Source organism: Nilaparvata lugens, chromosome X, assembly GCF_014356525.2.
Source record: "Nilaparvata lugens isolate BPH chromosome X, ASM1435652v1, whole genome shotgun sequence".
In the NCBI taxonomy this organism is placed as follows: Eukaryota; Metazoa; Arthropoda; class Insecta; order Hemiptera; family Delphacidae; genus Nilaparvata; species Nilaparvata lugens.
In genome coordinates this window covers 61,856,468-61,880,529 of record NC_052518.1, presented here as the reverse complement: position 1 = coordinate 61,880,529, position 24,062 = coordinate 61,856,468, and the positions used below count along the sequence as shown (strand labels likewise).

The 24,062-nt window shown below is 32.6% G+C and overlaps 2 protein-coding genes across 5 annotated transcripts in view; one reads left to right on the top strand and one right to left on the bottom strand.

Annotated features, from left to right (window-relative positions):
* Window positions 1-24,062, bottom strand: part of LOC111051664 — a 60,325-nt gene that overhangs the window by 4,325 nt on the left and 31,938 nt on the right. Inside the window, exons 1-2 of one of the 2 annotated variants that reach the window (XM_039443418.1) lie at window positions 1,119-1,386; window positions 331-579 (exon numbers count right to left, since the gene is read on the bottom strand). In XM_039443418.1, coding sequence (XP_039299352.1) covers window positions 331-579; window positions 1,119-1,166 — 297 coding nt within the window. In that variant the 5' untranslated portion in view covers window positions 1,167-1,386. Of the gene's footprint in view, window positions 1-330; window positions 580-1,118; window positions 1,387-24,062 lie in introns of those variants that run through there. The other variant, XM_039443419.1, reaches the window with a different exon arrangement.
* Window positions 5,017-24,062, top strand: part of LOC111054618 (beta-1,4-glucuronyltransferase 1-like) — a 139,952-nt gene continuing 120,906 nt past the window's right edge. For all 3 annotated transcript variants that reach the window (XM_039443415.1, XM_039443416.1, XM_039443414.1), the window contains exon 1: window positions 5,017-5,164. The gene's annotated coding sequence lies outside the window, so the exon portion shown is untranslated. The remainder of the gene's footprint in view (window positions 5,165-24,062) is intronic.

The window sequence follows — 24,062 nt, the reverse complement described above, 5'->3', positions numbered from 1 at the left end:
CTATTTTTCCTAATTTTATGCAAAGTGATTATTATTGTCAAATACATGTTAATGATACTTATACCAATTTCAATAAACCAATCATAAAAATGCATAGACTTACTGAATAATGAAATAGGTATTTAAATTATATACTATTTATACAATATAATAATGGAAAGCAATAATGTTTTTGAGTTCTCGTGAGGCTTCTCTGATTAGTTCTCGTGACATTTATTTGGTATTAGAAGTTAACAGACATTTGTGCAACCGGGTGATAATCTTTTTGTATTGAAGGAAGTTCTTATGTAGCAAGCACCAAATTATGAAGTAAATACTGTTATTAATTACCTCAGATGACTTTTGTAGCTGCAAGGGTGTTGGCCATTTGATATGATCATCTACTGCAGCTGCAATGACATCCACTATCTCATAGAATGTTCTATGAGCAGTACTTTGAGAAAAATTGTATCTGTCACCAGCAGCTAAGAATGTTTCTGGTTTGCTCAACATCCAAACTGTAAAAAGGACTTTTTTCTCAAGAGGTATCTTTATATTTGCAGGCTGATTTATTCTCCTTCCTATGACTTCAAAGAGCACCTGAAAATGTTGGAGTTAATTTTTGTAAAATTGGAACAAACAATCTACCAGTCTTTAATTTTAATACACAAAAAATGAGATACTCAATTTTTAAAATAACAAACCAGCAGTTACTTGAGATGAGTAAAATGGTGTAACAACAAAAACTAGTCTCTCGAAACGTTTTCGAAATAAGTGTGGTTTAGAAAATGTAAAGTTGATGGTTTTATTTCTAAATACATTGAACGTTTTAATTCATTTTGGTTCTTTTAAAATGTCAAAACAAAATCAGTTTTTGTTTTTATGCAATTTAAAAGCAGCCAAAATATCTTTTCAGGGGAAAAAAGTATTATTTTCATTCAATGAAGACTAGTAGTCTATTTGATAACAACCCCCCCCCCCTAAAATATATATTCATAATAAACGAGAATCAAAAATCTACACCGCAACCCACTTGGTCTGTTACCGGTAGGTGACCTGAAAAGAGTAATGCTATATTAAACATGATTACAAAATTTCAGTGGAAAGATTCTGATGATGATAATAGTATGGAATCTTACCTGCATGGTCTGCCGAGACATTCTAAAATAACTTTTGAACTCACTCATATTGTAAAGTGGTATTACATTTTCATAATAGCCCAAGTTGTGAGGTCTTATTGTATTATCACGTTCATGATGAAATAATTCATTGAAATTCCTTAAAGGATTTTCCAATTCCTCCACAACAACTCCAGCAACTGGCCCTACAATGTTTGGTGCATCAAAATAATTATGGTTGTTTTGTTCCTCCTCTAATTCTCCCAGTATAAACTTATTTATCACATCATTAGCCATGTTTGCTTTGTTATGTTACGTGTTTGTTTGGCAAAACATAACCTACGTTTAGTGTCACACCTGTGTGTGTGTGTGTGCGTGTGTGTCTTATGGTACTCCGAATATTCAAAAGTACGCGCCAAACTGCATCGACCGGTCGATGTCAGGTTGTCGTTCCATGGGATCGCTCAGTCTGCCCCGGGTCAGCCGCCATTTTGTTCGGCTCTGGGTCACTCGAGTCACTGACTCAAAAGTATCCCTGAAGATAACCATTGATTGGTGGTTGTACGCGAGGCTCGCTGTAGAAATGCTCCTCTAGAATGGAGAAGTATGCACATGCGCTGATAACATATTTGTTAGAGCAGTTCCGTTCACTGTGATAACTGTTACTGAGCTGTGACTGACATTCAGGGAACAGGAGAGGCTCGCTGTAGAGCAGCTTCCCTTTGTCTCAGAAACAGAGTAACGGCTAGCAACAGTCACAGTTATAACATAGTTATTCAAAAGTATTCTTTGAGTATCTATAGTGAGGTCCACGTTATAATGGTAGTGTACGATTTGCAATGGTGTTGCTATCCTTGTCTATCGTTCAACAAATGTGAAAGAGTTAGGGGTTAGTTTTTATCATTGATATATATAGTTAGATGACTAAGCTATACCTTCAAGCGTTTGGAAGCATGATGCCTCCTTCATTTCTCGTCGCCATTGAATATCGGGCAAGAAGTCAGGCGCCCAGACAGACTTATATGGGAAAACATCGACTTTCATTGCGTTATATCTTTCGACATACTTGATGGATTTCAATATAATTTTTTTTCAACTTTTCGTCATTTCCATTACCATATGATACAATGATTTGTTCATTGAACATTATTTTAAACTTGACCAAACATCTAATTTAGTGAACCTACCTCACTACAGATTTTGATCCATTCTATTAGCAAATGAATCTCATTTTTACAATATTTTCCTATTACCATGTATTTAGGATATGGAAAATAAAACATTTATTATAGAACGCTAATATTACCGTATATTTTATTAGATGGCATCATAATAAATAAATAATAAATCAACTGTTATCACAATATTTCGTGAAACTGTTTCCATTCGTTTTGTAACTTAAATAATAAATAAATAAATAAATTTGTTTTATTGACCAATAAATACATTTGTACAGTACATTTCAGGCCTCGTCAAAAGTTCAAGATTACATGATGTAAGTCACTAGCATAAATACATTTTTCGTCAACATCTTATTCTTAATAAAACTTGAATGAACATTTTCAATAACATCAGTAGGTATAGCAAAATATTTCGAAACATTACATTTACACAGCATATAGATAAATAGCAATTCGTAACATATTAAAAGAGAAACACAAAGACTAACACTACAACTAGTACTACTATATAAAGTCATAACATAGTAATCACAATACTATTCTTACAATGTAAGTCACATTTTTATTCTAAGTAGAAAACGTTATATGCTATCAATTAAAAACTCTTCAGTAGAGTACCTAGTAAGCCTTTTCTTTTAGCATTTGTGAAATGGCAACTTTAAATTTTTCTTGAGGCAGGTTCTTAACTTCAATTGGTAGTTTATTCTAAAATAACAACTGTAAATAGGGGTAGCTTTTCATGCTCTTACTCAATCTGAGATTTGGTTTCATAATTTTTTCCCTATTCCTAGTATTGTAAGCATGATATTCATTATGTTTGTGAAAGTTGTTAGAATTCTTCTTTACACTTATCAAATTGGAATATATATATAGAGATGGCAGAGTCAGTATACCCAGTTTGATGAAGTGAGGCTTGCAAGTTTCTCTTGGGGAAAGGTTCAAAATAGCTCTAACTGCCCTTTTCTGCCATATGAAAACTTTTCTATGTGTTGGGCAATTGCCCCACATTCTTATCCCATAACTAAGATGAGAATGGAAAAGTCCGTGATAGGTCATCAACAATACTTGCAGATTAACAGAACTATTTAATCTCTTGAGGAGGTATGTTACCCTTGAAAGTATAGGTACTAACTATACTCTATACTCCTATATTTAATATAAGATAATAAATAACTACATATTATAAGAACGGGAAAAATAAAACAAAAATTATAGATTGCTAATATTACCATATATTCTATTAGATGGCAAATAATAATAAATTAACCATTATCACAATATTTCGTGAAACTGTTTCTCATTCGTTTTGCAACTTAAGTATAGGTACCTAACTATACTCTATACTTCTATATTTAATATAAGATAATAAATAACTACATATTATAAGAACGGGAAAAATAAAACAATAGCAATGATGAAGAATTTATAGACAATTTTAGCAAATAATATTTTTTATAATACAAATTCAGCATACAATATTTTCATAGTTCACAAAATATTACAATATGAGACAAATTAATGGAATGGAATATGGATACCTATATTGGATCTATGGAAATAAAATATTTATTATAATATTACCGAAACTTATATTTTATTACTTGGCAAATAATGATAATGAATCAACCTAAGCCTGCATGAAACATGACCGATGAAAATATAAAAATACTTATGTATGAAAAGAAATATTTTTATCTGGTGCATGCAGATTCGTACATCCATAAGCACTGCATGAAACTACCATACTTTGAATATTTTTTATTGCTTCAATAAAAAAATATTATCATTTGAAAAAGGCTCTTTTTCTACACAGCGAATACAAATACCCGACTTCTTGCCTGAAATTTCTGGTAGCTACACTAGCGCAGTGGCATCATAGCGGATATCGCTCTTCTTAATCTTATTCTCTATATCAATGGTTTTTATTTACGTTATATTTAATAATGTTTTATTAGGATAGGTTAGGTTTTTGCTTTAAAATTGCAATATGCTAGAAGGGGCTAGGGTCTAGGTAGAGTTATGTTTTTTGATGTTTCAAAGGTAAAAGGATAGGTTAGGGGTTAGGATTTTGCTTTGAACCACATGTTTGTGAACATGTTCATGAAATGAACCACATGTTTGTGAACATGTTCATGAAATGAACCACATGTTTGTGAACATGTTCATGAAATGAACCACATGTTTATGTTTTGTTCTAAAGATGACGAATAAATCTGAAGTATTAAATGTGAAAGGGTTAGAGGTTAGGTTTTATTCAGGTTATATTTGATAATGTGGTATTAGGATAGGTTAGGTTTTTGCTTTGAAATTGCAATATGCTGGAAGGGATTAGAGGTTTTTCAAATAGTTATGTTTATTGATGTTTTAAATGTAAAAGGGGAGGTTGAGGGTTCGGTTTTTGTTTTGAAATGACAATATGCTGACTTAGTTATAGTGTTTTTTAACATCAGTTAAATAACAACTGTTATATTTTATTAATTATATTTTTCAAAAGTACTCTTTCTTTTATTGAATAAAATGATAATATATTGATTATTTTATTGAATTTAATGATAAATCATCATTGGATAATAATATCTTCATCAAATAGAATGACGATTGGCTCCAGTTACAGTGCTCGGTAACCATCATCAAAAAAGAACGTTACATTCAAAGATCTGACTGAATGGAACGGAAAAAACCCGTTGCTAACGCATGCGTGATACGGTGCTGTCTGAGACAGAGAGTGGTTTGTGAAATTTCATGGTTTTAGGTTAAGTTTGGTGCATCCATTTCATTTTAGTGGCAAAATTTGGCTTTTGCGTTATTTTGAGTTCTTTGGGTAAAAATTTAAGAATGCCATCTGGGACTGGAATTCTAAAATTTCTGAAGCATTCATTTCAATAGGTAAGTTTCAATTGGTTTACTGAGGAACTAACTTAAGGTCAATCAAGGATCGTGTCCTGCTTCATTACAATCTTTATACTGTAGTTCTAAAAGTACTGATGTTTAAGTTTTCTCAAAAAGTCACTCATTCTATTGCTGAACCACTTAGGACCTTCTTTAATCAATGTATAAAGGAAGGTCAATACCCAGATTGTCTGGAAAAATAAAAAAAATAATTTCAGTGCCCAAAAAAGGTGACAAATCCTCAGTTGAGAACTACAGACCTATCAGTATAGTTACTATACTTCCAAAACTATTTGAGTAAATTTTGTTCCAGTCTATTTTGAATCTAATAACCGGTTGTCTAACAGTCAATATGGTTTTCGAAGAGGGAAATCTACAACTATGGCTATTGAAGGTATTGTAAAGTGTATATCGTCATCTATTGAGAATAAGGGATACATCCAGTTAACTCTGTGTGGTCTCACAAAAGCGTTTGACTGTGTATCACATTGTCTTGCTAGCCAAACACAAATGGTCTTAGGACCATTTCTGTTCCTGTGCATGATGAAACCTGTCTACAAATTTTCATTGTCGAACTATACTCTATGCGAATGACACAACTCTCGTCTGAACCCATGCTAATCTTGAGGCTGAAGCTTTCAGTATGGCGGGTGATTGATTTTCTGCAAATGGGTTGCTGATGAATGCTGAAAAAACGCAAAGGTTTGTCTGTGGTCTGAGAGGTGGTATCAGAAATTATATGGCTGCAGTGAAGCTTCTCGGCATCTATTTGGACTTTAAATTGGCAGGCACATGTGAGTAGTGTCTGAGTAATGTTTTCTGTCTAGTCATTTAAATGCTCTACGAAAATTGAGAAATACAATTCGTTGGATAAACTGAGAACTGTTTACTTGCCCTTGTTCCAATATCATATAGAATTATGGCATCAAGTTATGGGGGTATGCTCCTCCAGTAAATGACATGCTTTTATGCTAAAAGCGAGCCATAAGGGCTCTGCAACCCAGTCCACGGGTCCACGCTACCTCTGCAAAGCCGGCAGAGTAGTTGATCAAAGTTGTGCACATGCGCAGTAAGCCTTCTAACAATACTGATCCATGATCCAGGAAAACTGTGAATGAATCACAAAACGATCCACGTGTGGATGTTTACTTAGTGAATTGTTCTGGGCTGGATGTAGATTGCGATGAAGCGTTGCCAACCATGCTTTTACAAAACTTCTTATGGCGTGAATTGGACTAGATGCTCTTTGTGGCGGGCCTTAATTCTCTGTATTATTATTGTATGAGATGTGATTAAAATAAAGATTTGCCTTGATCATATACATATGTTCATGTAATAACATGTGTAAGAAATTATTCAATGAGATGCTACAAATAAATAAACAGTTCAGTTCTAGACGGGATGAACTCACGATAGAAGTTGTAGGAAAATAAATAGCCACTGGAATTAAAACTTTGTTTATTTTTGTAGAGGAATACAATTGAATCCTTACAACTTTGGAAGCTATGCAAATTGATAACTCAATCAGAAGGGTATCATGAAGAGTTGACTAGTTGTGAATAATGTATGATGAAGAGATGAAAAGTCTGTTAGAAGGCGTTAGAACTGAAAGAATTGAACGACAAAAAATGGACCGTGAACGAGTTAGAAAGAATTAAACATAAAGAGAAAGAACGACTAGAAATAATTGAACATGAAGAGAAAGAATGAATAGAAAGATTGCAACAAGAAGAAATAGACCATGATCCAGAAGAAAGAATGAATGTTTAGCAACTTGAACAGGAACTGATAATAAAAAAATAGAGCTAGAAGCTTCAAAGGAGATAACTAATAATACGAATAAAATTCAATTAAGTAAGAAACATTTCCTAAAACTCATGACACGTTTTAATATTGAAGGTGATATCAGCATATATTTGTTAAGGAGACAAATCACCGGATACAACATTTCAAAAGAAGAATAGGTTCAACATCTAACGTTATTCTTACTGCTGAAATTCTAGCTGCTAGAAATAGTAAATCTCATCAATAGAGTGCCTTTCGTCCAAGCAGGTGATTATGATCATAGAAAAAAGGTGTTGCTTGAACAATTCAAACTCAGCCCAGAACAATTTCGACAGAAATTTGCTCTCCACAGAAGAAGGGATAGTTCTCCTACATGGTGAGATTTTTCATCGAGCTTCACAACTTTTTCACTGAATGGATAAAAGGATTAGGTGTGAATAATATTATGAAGGCCAGAAAGGGCTCATAGTAGTTGATCAAATTAGACGGAGAATTCCCAATGATGTTTGTTAACATTTTATTGATGACATACCGTACCTGAAATTTTAAAAACTGGTTAACATGTAGATCCAACTTCAGAAGGGACTCAAGGAAGGATACTCATCAAATTCTTCACAAGTACACATTTTTGATAAAAATAAAAAGCCTGTCTTCAAAGAACTTCAAAAAACCAATCCTCTAGAACACTAAACCAATATATCTATCCCAGACCAAATTTAGAATGTTCCAATTGTAAAGAAGTTGGATACAGGTAGATAGACTGTGAATTATGAAGAGAAGGTACAACAAGCTCTGAATACACTGTTCAATAAAATGGTTACGGTAATACTGATATCAGAATTTACAAATACTGGAAGTGCTGTAACCCTTATTGAAAAATATTTCTATGCGAATTTCTATTGACCTGCTTTGTGTTCATCCTTAATAGGTATTGCAAATAAAAAAACATTCACCTATGAATGGGTCACTGAATTACATGAATATTAGTTGATTGCAATGCTAATTCAATGCCTGTGTTCTTGATAACTTCAGAGAAGAAATGCTAGTTGGTTTATATGTAATTAAATACTTGAACATTATGTTGCTCGTAGAGAAACAAAATTCTGAATATGGGAACAGTTCAAGTAGCCTACAGTGAAATACATAAGTCAAAATACAAATGAAACAGAATCCAATCTGTTCGTTCAAAATATTGATACAGAAAAGAAGACAAGTCATAACGAAAAAGCTCAGATTTTACTCTTGTATCAAATAGATGTGGTTGATAATGTAGAAACGTTTTATGTTATTATTAGGGATGGATATCGAAAGACAAAACATCGATGTTTTTTTCACCTTAACATCGATAAGTAAACAACATCAAACAGTACATTGTTGTATTAAGGTATCTAGGGCGTTGTATTAAGGTATCTAGGGTGTTGTATCGCCCTACGTTTTTACGGAGGATACTATCAAGACTATTAGACTATGTACTTATTTTTCTCCTCAGATAGTGTAAATCAATTTCCTTTGTAAATCAATTTTATTTTTCATGTATATGTAAAAGAAAGGGACAGAGCTTTTGAAAAGTAGTTAACAATAAAGAAATATCATTGATTGGCAGCAGCCAGACTGAAAGTTTATTAATTTTTTGTTTGTAGGTAATCAGAATTGACTCTTAGCAATGGAGATTGATATTTAATCGAATTTAAAAAAGAAAATCTAATATTGTTTTATGGATTTGAATATTTGTTTAATATAAAACAAATTAAGACGGTATTTTTTTGTCAAATTTTTGTAAAGAGAATAAAATTGAACTGATAATATTACTCTTTTATTAAATGGATTATAAGAATGATCAAATTATTTTTAATTAATAAATACTCAAAAAAACATGTCGAAAACGATGGATTAATAGATTTTTATTAGTATTAATATTGATACAGTGAAAATGGTATAATGTACAGTATATGATACTTTACACTTATTCTTTTAAAAATTATAAAACAGGGTGTACTCAATTTCATTGAACCTGATTGATTGAGTTAAAGTGACTACAATTTTATCTGGATTAGCTCTTGTTCCAATATTTTAACAGTTACTAACTGAATTTCAGCAATTTTGGACTTGTGGTATTCAAGTAACAGTCTTTCGAATATTTGAAGTCAGGTTGTGACTAGAAAGATACATCAACTCTAGTTCACAAGATTTGTCATCTTCATAGTTTAGTCAGAAACCTGACTAAAGGATATCTTCGGGATATCCTCGAAGATTCGGTCTTGAAATTTCACCCTAAGCTAATTTTAGCAATCATTGATACTCATATCGTATTCATTCAATATCTGATAGATTTTTTTAAGAAATGAAAATGGATTAAGTTATTTTATATGGATATCTGCACTCCTTACAATACGAGGACCTCTTTTCCAGAGCTAGATTAATTAGTGTTAAACGCATGTTGAGGGAATAATTGTAATAAGAAAAAACTCTTTCTTCCTAAGAAACGAAGAATCTGACCTCTTATTCAATTCTAAATAAGTATCTAACCTTGACACGGGCCACAGAAGTAATGTAAATCTTCAAGAGTATCCAACAGTCTCACAAAAAAAAAAAAACAGAGAGCCTGAATGAAAAATAAAAATAACAATCTGCAGGAAGACAAAACTTATGCGAGATCTTTCACAAGAGTGATCTATATTCATGAAAAAAAATACTGAATACTACACTAAATATGACAAAGATAATGATTATATTCTGTTACTATTGCTTATTGCTCTCAAGATAATCCTCTTCAACAGAAAAAAACTTGAATCAAATTAAAAAAATAGAATTGTTTTTACTTTTTAGTTGGGAAAAACTTCGGATGACCGATGTCCAGGTAAAACCATCGATAAGTGAAAAACATCTATGTTTGATGTTAAAACATCGATGTATCGATACCCATCCCTACTTATTATAGTTTTACTAAAGATTTCCCAGTTCACAATGACATACAGACTTGCGTTATGAATAATTAGAAATCCCAAAAGTCAAAAACAACTGATGCAAAAAAGAAAACATTTGAAGAAAATCTTGATGCAAGTGAGAAATATATTTGAATGTTGAAGCCGGATGATTTATATGTTTCCGACCAATGAAAAAAGAGTTAATACGAGATAAAGGCCGTTGAAAACGACTGTGTTGGAATTCTAATGTGTTGTGTACCCCTAGAACAATGTAATTTTTGTATGTGATGTGTTTTGTTTCTAATTTTATTACATTCATTTCTGTCTTGAGGGCAAGCCGACTGCCAGAATCGCCGAAGTGTAGGCCTATAGGAAATGTAATTAAATGAAGGTTTGCCTTGATCACATACACATGTTCTTATATGAACATTATTCAGAGTAATACCACAAATAAATAAACAGTTCAGTTCTAGGCGAGATAAACTCACGATTAGAAGTTGTAGATTAATAAATAGTTGCTGGAGTTGAAACTTTGTTTATTTTTATAGAGGAATTCAAATAGAATCTCTAGATTATTGGACAAATTATTTGGATTAAAAGAATCAATATCCTGCACTTCCATTGTATAATAGATGCCAAAATCCATTTTCAATCAAAATTCGGGAATGGAATAGAAAGGGCTAAAAGCCTGTTTTTCCATTTCCAATCATTTTATGATTGTGTTTTTGTTTCAGTTGAATTAATAAATCAATTTCAATATTCAGATCAAATGAACTTTTTTAGAATAAAAAAAACCTATTATGAAGTATCTAAGTATCTTTGGCGTCATTCCCAATCACTCCCAATACAACATTTGTAAACTTGAGTTGATCCACTGTACCAAATTTCAAACTTTTATGTCAATCACTTCTCATAACACAACATTTTGGGTATTCCTTCGGCGAAATTTTGAAGCCCTTCCATCACGAATTTGAATTTTTCCTTTCATTTGCTTTTGATGAAACTAAAAAAACGGGAATGAATGCTGGAAAAACGCCGATTTTGAGCGTATCTTTGACGTAATTATCAAGTCTTTTAACATCACCTTAATACAACATTATACACCTTTATACACCTTTGCTGATTTGAACATTTTCTCCCAATATGTCCCTCCCTAGGGAGGGGCTGTAGGTGCTTTCTGTGGCAACTTCACGGAAAGTGTATTTATTTATATATTTTTTTGTTTATATTTCAACTTAGATGGGACTTGTATTTGGATGGTGCTTCATGGGCGGGTTGGGGGGTACGGGCGGCCGCGTTTTTCGAGCAAAGTTTTTCCTTTATTTTTTTTTTAATTACAAATTTCTTCCCATTGCTTGTTATAAATTAAAACCTTATTTACTTATAGTAGATTTGATGTCATTTAGGGATGCTCATCTGTATGATTACAGACGTATTGAATGTAAGAGTGTTGAGGCTTTTGAGGTGGAGAACTTTTTCTCCAATGGTGAAAATGACCTAAAGTTCATATATTTGAATATCAGAAGCTTCATGCTGGGGAAAACTTGGTTGGGAGACGATACTGCGGGTATTCAATTGGAGGGTTATAGGGCTTTTAAAACGAACAGATGGAGAAACAAGAATGACGGAGTGTTGGTGTATGTGAGGGAGGGAGTGAGTGTGAGTGAATGTAGACAGATTGAGCTGGCCGACGTGTATGCTTTGAGAATAGAATTAGCGTATCATGGAAAAAATATAAACCTTCTTATAGTTTATCGTACTCACGACAGTGACCTGGATGACTTTACTAATGCACTTCGCAACTATTACATGAATATCAATAGGAATAAAACTTGTGTTCTTGTGGATGACATTAACGCTAACATATTGCAGAAAGATAATAAAACTGAAAGATATCTAGACATGATGTTTGAAAATGGATTTATGAGCGGTATTGATAAATATACTAGGGTGCAAGGGAACAGTAAATCATGTATAGACCATGTTTTTATAAGACACGACAACTATAATTGCCTGAAAACAGCTTTAAAAAAGTATTGACAAAATATTTCCACAAAATCGTTTCAATATTTTTTGGAAAATATTTATTGTTATATGTAGACTATGTTTGTTTCAAAACAATATTTATAAAATGTTAGAAAATAATTCAAATATTGTTATATATTTGTAAAAAATTGTTTTAAAAATATCAAATGAAAGAAAATTTCATTAAATCACCTTAAGATGACGTCCTCTTACAGTGCTGGGTAGGGAAGTTGTTGCACTGGCTCTGTTAGAGACATCTTACATTGATTAAATTAGATTTTCTGTTGTGCAACTGGTCATTAGGGCTACCTCGCTCAATTTTGGCACTGCATATATGTATAAATTAATTACAGTGACTCTATAATGAGACTTCATAGAGTCATACAGTGACTCAATAAAGACTCTTCATATAACCATAGAGAAACGATAGCATAAGTAGATATCCCAAGGTATAGGGCGTTTATGTCGCAACTCTTACTGTTATCTCAAGCCGATAGTTCATGTAATTCTTTCCCGTGAAGCTGTGTGACACTGGTAGTCTCTCATATCGTACCGTTTATACACTCTCACCCCACCAAAACAGTGAAATTCGACAATAATCAACAGTAATCGGCTTGAGATAACAGTAAAAGTTGCGACATAAACGTCCTATACCGTGGGATATCTACTTACGCTATTGTTCCTCTATGATATAACTGACTCACAGAATAAAAATTAGAAAATTTTATTGAAGTAGATGGGAATGTAATGAAAAGTAATATAGACTCAGAGTATAAACTAAGCTGATTGCTCAAAGCTCTTACAAAACTATTTGCCCGAAATTCTTGAAAACTTACAAAAATAGGCATAAATATTGTAGGACACCCTACAGATGTCTTCTGGATGCAATAATTATAAAATTAGGTTATCCACTGGACATCCATCTACATCCGACAGACATCCAAATTCAATCCATGCTAGACTTTTTTGGAAACTGTAGGATATCCTATAGATGTAAGTTTGAAACAAACTTACATGTCTTGTGGATGCCATTATTATAAAATTAGTAAATCCATTGGACATCTACTTATGACCAAATTTGGTCTTGCTTTCTTGACCATTGGGGTACTTGACCATTAAAGATGTTTGTCATAAATACATTTTTTATAATATAGTGAAGATTTGGTTACCATTCCGGTGCAGTTCTTGCCTCGAAACGGTACTCAATTCTAGATTCTGGTGAAAAAATTTCAATAAATAAAATGCACATTAGAATTTTAACAACATTTTATTTTCAAATCACAAATTAAACAAACAGTTCATAAGCCTTAGAAAATACACACTGTATTCTATTTGTGTTGATTATGTCAACATTATTGCATAAACACAAGTAAATAAATACATGTAAAAATTGGTAGAAGTAAAAAACAATATTATAAAAACTTTCAGTACCCTTTTATTAAATAATTTAAAATATTTTACGGTTTTATATTTAACATTATTTTAACTTGAAAATGACCAATGAATGAAACTAGTCACTAAAATATTTTTAAGTTTTTAATAAAAGGGTACTGAAAGTCTTATATTGTTTTTATTTGAATCAAGTATAGTAGCCCATATAAGCGAAGTGATTTTATCGTTACAAGTATTTATTATTGAAAAACTATCAACATTTCTTGAGGCCTATCATAAAAGTAATAAAGATTAGATTCACAACAAAACCCATCATTTTTTATGAAGTAATATGGCTTTACTGTATAGTATTATTATGTAGATTTTGTTTGTGATTAAATTAAATGAAAAAACATTTTACTGTTTTCAGAAGGCCTATAAACAAATAATGCTTCATGGAAAAATAAACTGAGTCATGAATATATCAGCTTTTAAAGAAAAAATACTGAGCTCAAGGTTAGGTTCTAGGTTGGTCTTGGTTCGGTTATGGGCTAAGTATTTGCAATGGTACACAACTCAATTTTCTTGATAGGCCTAATAATTTTATAAGAAACCGATTTTGTTTAGTGAATTTACTGTCCCTGATATAGGCTAGGGTTGATAAATATTTTAGGCTAGGGTTGATGAATTTTTTAGGCTAGGGTTGATAACTTTTTAAAATTAGACAGACTTAACCTAGCCAACCTTGAAAAGACAGCATATTCATTTATTTATTTATTCATTTACAATGGAGACAACGGGTTTCCCCAAACATGTCCCTTTTACAAGAAAATGCAAAATCTTAAAATATAATATATAGAAAACTTATAAAAAATCATAAAAAGAAATAAGGTACAAATGGTAATATTTATCCTATTACATATGGTAATAAGGTACAAAATGATAATATGGAAAAATACAATAATTTAAAAAAAAAAATATGAAAAGATGAGATGAATACAAAGCATCGAAATACTACTCATAAAATGTCCAAAAATGGAAAATATAAAATTCTAATAACACAAGTATTAAAAGAGTGAAATAACCAAAAATACAACTTATTAATGAGTTCCAAGTCCCAAAGCATATGCACACCCACACATACATGAAAAAATGATCGATGTAGACCAGATCACAATATCAATGCTCAGACCAGACCATTGTATAGAGCTTTTCGGAATCTAGCGCGAAAGAACCAGAAGAGATCTAGGTGCCCGGACAAACTATTGTAGCTTCTCTGAATTCTGTTGAGAGGAGAATTGTAATTTCTAAGTGTTCTGGAACGAGGAACCAGAAAAGAAAATTCAGATCGACGAGCCACAGGTGAGATATAAATTATTCATTTTAGATAGCAAGTATGATGAATCAATTTCATTATTTAAGAGATCAAAAAGAAAAATAAGTGCTCTAACATCACGCCTAACCTTTAATGATGTAATATGGAATAAAGTTCTCAGTGACTCTGTTGGGAAATCAAAAGGACAAAAACGATTAAATTTCTTATAGAACATGATTCTTAAAAACTTATTTTGAAGCCGTTCTAGAACATTTATTCTATCCATATGATATGGATTCCATATCTCTGAGGCATATTCTAACAAGCTTCTCACTAGTGACTTATAAATCAGAATCAAAGGCTCTACATCACTAAAGGGCGAACAGGTCCTCAGAATAAACCCCATTTGTTGGTTGGCCCTAGCAGCTATTGAATCAAAGTGTGAATTGAAGGAAATATCTGAATAAAAATTCACTCAAAGATCTTTGAAATTCGTCGCCTGTTCCAATGGCCTGTTATTTACGTGGTAAATATTAATGTGCGGTCTCAATTGGCGATTGAAACTTAGGAACTTACATTTGGTAACATTTATCTTCAGACCATTAGTTTCACACCATTGGTAAAAATTGTTGATATCGCCCTGTAAAGCAAGCCCATCATTTACATTCTTGATCTCCCTGAACAATTTGATGTCATCTGCATACATCAGGCAGGAAGAATTCTTTATAATAGTAGGGACATCATTTAGAAACAAGAGGAACAAAAGTGGGCCAAGATTGGAACCCTGAGGTACCCCAGATGCACATATGAATGATTTGGATTTGAAATTTTGAATTTTAACAAACTGCATTCTTGATTGCAGATAACTCTGCAGGTGGTTCACTAAATTATCACTAAAATCCATCCGCCTAAGCTTTTTCAACAGTAGTCCATGACTAATAGTATCAAAAGCCTTGGATAAGTCCGTATAGATAACATCTACACGGCCTCCCCCATCCAAAACTTGAGATATTTTATCACTAAAGGTCATTAGGTTAGTGACAGTTGAACGACCAGGTAAAAAACCATGCTGCTCATCCGCAATGATGCTCTTGACCTGTTTAAAAATATTAGAATATAAAACTTTTTCATATATTTTTGAAAAACAATTTAAGATAGAAATTGGTCTGTGATTACTAATATCAGCTCTTTTACCAGACTTAAAAACAGGGGTAATTCTAGCAGTTTTCCACTTCAGAGGAAATTTGCCAGTTTTCACAGATAGATTAAAAATAAAGTGCAGGGGAGCTACTAGAACATCCGCACAGCCTTTAACAATAAATGTGGGTATTGCATCGGGGCCCTCAGAGCAGCCAGATCTTAAAGCAGCTATAGCAGTAATAATCTCATTACCAGACACTGTACCTAAATCAACAATCAATCCAGACATCCCAGACACCTCCGGTCCCCTCTCACGCCCTCCAGGGGCGATTGGTGCATCAGCCTCATGTACAGATTGAAAATAAGTAGCAAATCCCTCGGCAATGCTAGAACCAGTGAAGAACTCCCCATTTAGTGTCATGGATGACTCCACAAATGATGTCTTTCTCTTGGTATTAATGTAATTCCAAAAATGTTTCATGTCACTTCTGATGCCAGCCTGAATACCCGCAATATAATTATCATAAGCAAGGGAAATCCGAGCTTTGAGTGAAGCTCGCAACGTTCTGAAAAGATTATCATAGTAAGGATAAGATCTTCTTTTCCGTGAATACCTATTTTTCGCTTTTAGATCACGAACAATATCAGGAGTAAACCATGGAGGATATTTACTGCTCTTTCTCTTACTTATTATCTTAGGAATACATTCATCCATGCAATATTAGATTTTCTTATATAGTTCATCCACAGCACTATCCACATCAGTGCAGTGAAATAGGGAGTCCCAGCAACTGTCTCTTAGGAGACAATATAACCTGAAAAAATCACCTCTAGCAAATTATAACGAGATTCTAGGGAATTATTTGGATTAACCCCGGAAGAAAATGCAATATACAAGGCATCAACACTCAATGCAGGATGATGACCATCCTCAGGAAGGAGGGGATCATCACCTCTGCATTGATTGGCCAATTCTATAAGATTCATAGCCTATTCTGGAAAACGAAAATAAAAATAACTTTTTAGAAGTTGTAAAAAAATAATATGCTTATAACATTATACCTTTGTAACTTATTGATCAAATCCCAGGTAACAAATTAACAGTCTCTAGATACTGCATGATAAGAACTGAACAAAAATAGCCTACTCTGCATTGATTGACCCAGTCTATAGGTTGGACTTTTTATTCATATTATTTTAAAACAATTGAAGATAACTATTAAAAAGTTATGGGAATATATATATAACACATACCTTTGCAACTTATGGATATAATCCTATATTAATCCTTCTATATAATCATTGTTTTGAATCTAACTTATTGCTTTTATAATAGGCCTATCAAAAAACGGTGATAGTTTGTCAATAATAAATAGCCTACTTGTACCAATGTTAATTTATATTTATTGTATGCTTATAGGATAAACTCACCTAATTACACTACACCAGTAGGCCTATAACTCAAACCCCAACTCAAACTTGACTCAAACAAACAAACTAATAGTTTCTGGCACAAACTTTGAAATTATTAACTAACAACTGCACTCAGTAAAATTTGAAAAAAAAACATTTCATACTAATAATATTATTATCAACGACTGCAAACACCAAGTTTTCAAGATAACTACTTAACCACAAAATGAAGCAAACACTTCCATTTTCAACTTACAGATCATAATGGCCATGGCGCTACCAATGCGCCTTTATTAGTTACAGCCTGCGCGCGCGTTTAGCTCCAATTAAAAATAATCACAAAATCAATATTTTTATAGCTATTTTTAATTTTTTTCAAATAAAACATAAGAAAACTGGAAATATATATACCAACTTTCTCACTATTATATGATGAGTTTTAGCTATCTCATACAAGGTATGGAAAAGTTTAAATTTTTTGTTAAATCTCACAAAAATCCCATTCCTACATCACCAGGATTTTGTCTGATTAGAGTTGAATTTGGAAAAAACATGCAAAAATGCTTTTTACTCGAAAACTATGGCTCTAATTGAAAAAATATACAAAATAAAAAGTATTTGAAATGCAATTTTACATCTAGAAAACCTACTTTCTTTCGCCTTGAGTAATTAATTTCTTGTTAGATGATGCACAACATTTTCCAAGTCGTTTAGTGATAAGAGATTTGAAAATTCATTACTTCTAAACTATTCTGAATCTAGCTTCCCCTCGTCCTAGAAATGAAATTAAACTCAAAGATAGTCCCTGTATGTCAATTTCAGGCCTAATCCATGCTTGGATTTCGAGTTCAAAGTTCATTTTCGCTAAATTTTGGAGGGCTGTTGTGAGTGACAGGAGTGAAAAATAGGGGTGTGCTTCACATACCTATTGGGGGTCATATGGCTCTGCATGTGTGCCAAGTTTCGCCCCGATCATATAAGGGGTTAGAGAGTGACGGGCGCCTGATTAAATTTATTGAAGTATCATCCCCCACCATTTATTTGAAATTTAAAACGTCAGTAGCTCATTAATGACTAGTCTGACGGGATTTTTCCAAGAGACAAAAAATGCTGGAAAATCACTTCTACACCCGAATCAGTCATCAAAAATACAATGTTTTGGACTTTTTTGGGAAACTTAGAAATTGGCCAAGTCCCTTATCTGTATGCGTAAAACGTCTATATTATCGTTAATGGTGCGTTGTAGAAGATTTTTGCAAGAGACAAAAAGTGCTGGAAATTTACTTCTACACCCGAATTAGTCTTTAAAAATACAATTTTTTGGACTTTTTTGGGAAACTTAAATCTGGCCAAGTCCCTTATCTGTATGTGTAAAACGTCTATAATATCGTTGATAATGCACTGTAGACGATTTTTGCAAGAGACAAAAAGTTTTTGAAATTCAATTCTGCACCCAAATTGATCAAAAAGCCTAAATTGAGAATTTTTTTGAAAACCAGAATAAAATCTACTCGTCATATTTGAACTAATTACCCTAAAACATATTTTTTATCTTGATAAGGACGTTGTGTCGTAGACGATTTTTGCAAGAGTCGGAAAAGGGTTGAAATTTAATTTTACATCCGAATAATTATTTTTCTTCCTAGTTGTGTCAATATTCATCACATAATTTCAAAATTATTTGCCGTCGTGAAAAAACAATATTTGTAATAAATATTGTTTTATAGTGTACAAATATTGTTTTGTCAATATGTATTAAATATTGAAAAAATATTTTAACTTTACGAAAAACAATATTTACAAGATAATATTGTTTTATATTGTAAATATATTTAGACAATGTTTAAAACATATTTAATTATCAATATTTTCTACAAAATTGACCAATATTATATCAATATTATAAAAATATGTTTTTGCTACTTGGGGAGATGCATGGAAAAGGTGGGAACGCGGAATTTGCTAACTGTGGTTGTGGAAGTGGTTGTGTGGCTGGCTTGGAACTCGCCAATTCTGTCGCCGACAGAATTGGCTTACTCTGGAACCCGCTGATTCTGGTCAGAAAATTGTGGAGAATTAGAATTGGCTAACTTTGGAAGTCGCTAACTCGGAACTCACTGATTAATGACGTCATCGTTTTCACCTTTCTTTTTTTGTCCTCGTCACCTCATCATCCTCTTCCACCTCCAACACCCCCTCTACAACCACAAGCTCCTCCTCCTTCTCCTCCACTTCCTCCTCTTCCTCCTCCTCCTCCTACTCCTCCTCCTCATCATCATCATCCTCCGACCAAATTGTCATTTCTTTATATAATATTCTAGAGGGTATTTATTCATTTATTTACATTACAATAAGAGGGCACCAGGAAGAGATACTTCCCATAATATCCCTCTTGACAACAGAAATTACAATAATTCTAATATATTAATAGTATAATATAATATAGTATAAGTCTAATGTAATATAGAAAATTCACTAAATTAATTAAAAAGATATGGAAACTACACTATTTTTTAACTAAAATAGAAGATGAAAAAGAGGAATATGATGATGATAAGTATATATTAATAAGAGAAAAAAGAACAAGATCATTATGTCAATATTTTGAACCAACAATTGAAGATGTTAACGAGGGGTATGACAATGATGATGATGATTATGATTATGATGATAAAGATGACGATGATGATCATGATCTCGCCGACTAATTGAATATATTGCCATGATTGAATTCGTATTATTGCTGGGGTTCTTGTTCTATTATATGAGTCTATTTATTCTATTATTATTGTTTTAATTGTCATAATAACAAATTATTTTGATTATATAACTTTGGCATAGCTTTGTACTAATAATAAAACATTGTTGTTATTATTAGTACAATTATTATTATTATTATTACGACAGTTAAAACAATAATAATAGAATTAATATTGTATAATATTATATTAATAGAATTAAATATAATAATAACATTGTTGTTATTATTATATATTCGTTTTAACTCTGTTCTGTAACAACTATTATTCAGTTATTTTCAATTCAATTAAATTTATTGAATGAGCGTTAGCGAGTTGACTTAAGCCGCATTTAGACCGAAGTTATTAACAAAATTTTAACCTAATCCTTATACAGAGTGTCCACTGAATCAGGCTCAGAAAATTCCCGTATATTTCACGTTTTTCCCGGTTTTCCTCGGTTATAGGGTTACTCAGAAGGGGGGTCAATTTGGAAAAATATAATATTCCTTAATAACAATTTCAAAAGTGCAAAAATATGTTATTCATCAAAATGTAGCACCATCATACGGTTATAACTATGAATTTTGAATAATGCAAAAAAGGCAATTTAGAAGAAAAAACGAAACTCCTAACCTACCCTTTACCCTTTAAAACATTATAGTCCAGTCACTACCGGTATATACATTGGTGTTTGCAATATATATTGTACTTCTGATTTTTCAATATATTGTTTGGATACATTAGAGAAGTCTAGAGTCTAATTTTGTGCTCTTCAACCTGAGACCGGAGAGCGCACAAAATTACACCCAAAGGGATTTTGGATTATACATTTGAATTGTAGCAATCAGAAGATATTGTTGATTGAAAACTAAAATTTATTATTTTGTTGAAATTTTACTTGTTTTTGTGACTCAGAACACATTACATATAGAGATCTCCAAGTGATTTAATTTTATTTAGAATTTTGTAATCTGAAAAAAGGCGAGAGCAAATTTAACTGTCCGACGACTGGATTTGGCGGAAATAAGCTGAAAACTAGAAAGTGAACTGAACATACGAGGTGTTTGGGCCATTCTGTATCTAGCATAAGGAAATCTTGCATGCTAAAATTGGTTCTGGACTTCTCTTATGTATCCAAACAATATATTGAAAAATCAGAACTAAATTATTGACCGAGCGAAGTGAGGTTTAAGATTCAAGTCGACTGTTTGGCATTTCTCTTAATGTTTAAATGTTTATATGTTGCGCATTTACGGCGAAACGCGGTAATAGATTTTCATGAAATTTGACAGGTATGTTCCTTTTTAAATTGCGCGTCGACGATATACAAGGTTTTTGGAAATTTTTCATTTCGAGAATAATATAAAAGGAAAAAGGAGCCTCCTTCATACGCCAATATTAAGGTGCGTACAGATTTACGCGCCGCGAACAGAAACGGTAAGATACAGATATAAAAAGCTTGGCATCAGCTGATTAAAAGTGAATTGCTCATGTTCGCGGCGCGTAAATCTGTACGCACCTTTAGAGTAAAAATCAGACTATAGAATTATTCTTCACAAATCAGCTGTCTAGTGGACTATAATACTACCCGTTCAAAAACATCGAACATCTTGAAAATGTATTATCTTTCCATCAACGTTGTAGACAGCTGCAGCCAGACCTGATAACAGCGCTCACGCTCACATTCCGGGACGACACGTCACGGTACGATAGGACAGAAAGCTCTATGTTTATTTAGGATTTTTTCTAGACATTTGAAATTGATAAATTATTTATTAATTTTTGAGAAAACATAACAGGTCAATGTAACTTACTGAGCGCGAGGTCTACTGTTTACAGAACTACTAGTTATATTGAAAGCACATTCCTTTTTTCATGTCTAGATTGACTGAACTAATATAAAACATAACATTTTAGGTTCTGAAAAACATATGTGTAATTTGATTTACTATCAATAATTTCAACATCGATAATACCTACACCAGATACTGAACTATACCTCAAATGGATATAAAGGTATTTCCACACATGCTGAACCGAACCTCGAACAGCGTAGCGAATCGTACAATCCGCCCTGCAGCGAACATTAGCCAAATGTTTCATAATTTTAACACTCAGCTGTTAAGTAACACTCAACAACCGCCGCGAAGCTCTCCGAACCGTTCGACGTCCCACTAGCCGCTCTTTCAACCGTTCTCCACGCCGTTCGCCGAACGCTGAACTTTTCAGCCAATCAGAGCCCTCGATTAAAATTCGCCGTGCAGCTTGCGGTCCAATTTTGGCTATCCATCACAAGTGGAAAACATGAGAATACTTTCGAGAATATTGATACAGTACAGGCCTCTTCTCAATAATTTATATTTTGAACAATTCATTCTCATACATTTATAGGAATCGATAACTAATGTTTAATGCAAATAGAATAGTTTCTGAAAAATTAATGATTGGATAAATTTCAATACTAAAATAATGTTGACCAAGAACTCAGTATCATGACAATTATTTCCTTTTAAAATTATAATCACTTTGTTATGTTTAAACTAATAATATTAATTTCACCAACTAACAAATAAGTTGACTGGGATAGATTCTGTAATTTCAATATCCTATTTATTTTAATAAATACTACAGCATATACTAACTCACAAAAAGTGACACCTTTATAAATATTCTCCATTTGCCATCGTTTTTTGTTGGTAAGAACATTGATCATTGTTATTTCACGAAAAAGTGAGTAGAGTTGATTAATTTTCCTCAAAAGGTGTCTGGTTTGGTCTATGATTTGGCAACCAAAAAAAAACGTACTTAGGTGGATAGGATCTTTTCAGGCTCACCAATCTATACTATAATAGAGTAAAGAGTTGGCTTATATTAGTACGGGATAGGAGAATTATGTTTGACGCACGTCTGAACTACTGGACTGATCAACTTGAAATTTTTTATATCCATTCTTAATTAACCGAGGATGGTTATAGGCCTGTTTCAAATTCTTCAAGTTTTCAATTTGTGAAGTTTTAAAATAGACCCTTGTAGAGTACGGGTTACATGCTAGTCAATAATAAAGTTTTGATCAAGGAGTAAGGGAGTGTTAGTTCCATCAATTTGCAACATTCAGAACAGTACTGAACTGTACTCTGCACGACACTCCACAGCGTTTTCAGCCAACTGTACAGTGCGTCAGTCAGTCTATCAGTGACTTGACTTAATGACTAAATGAGGAAGGGGCTGAAAAAATTGAATAAAAATATCATAGTGTTTCTACTGCAAATCCTTTGGCCGAAGTTCCTAAATAACTATCTAATGTTAATCACTATTTACTTGCTAAAGACAATTCTGTTTAAATCAATGTTAATTTAGTGATGTAATAATAGAGTAATTTTATTCAATTAGCCTCATGTATTATTTCTAATTTCATCTGTGTGGCTACCTATTGTGTAATCACATAGTCGGCTATCTTTGAAGAACATTCACATATCAAATGTGGAATAATAATTTGCCTTTATTATTGTATTTTCTATTAAACAACCTTATCTTGTGTTGTGTGATTACATATTATCATTGGAGAACATGTAGGTATCAAATGTGGAGTACTTATTCGCCTTATTATTATTGTACTTTCTAGTGTACAACGTTACATTGTCTTTATGAATAATTTAACAATACGATTTCTACAAGAAAAATGAGCTTCTCACACTTTTCATAGCTTCGTGGTAATGACTTGTTTATTATTTTCATGTTTCCTATTGTCACATAGAAGATAATTAGTTTTGTATTTGTTGAGTTAACTAGAGATACCATGGTTGAAATATGAAAACTAGTTTCTATTCCAATGAACAGCAAGACTTCTTAGGCCTATGTTTACAATACAGCGACCACATAATACAAATACAATCTGCACTATGTGTTTGCTGTATGAATAGGCCTTTGACCTATTCAATAGGAAATCTAATTATGAATCACAAGATATTCTGTGATTACTCCTTTGTGATAACTACTTAACAAACGCATTGTCCCAGTTGCACAGAAGCCTGTTGAATTTTAATCATGATCAAATGCCAAAAGAAACAATTAGGGCAGTCTTTTTTGAAAAGAAGGCTTCTCTTCACATAGCATTCAATCATGGTTGAAGTTTGACAGGCTTCTGTGCAACCGACCCTATACAGAGCTGGATGGCACACTAC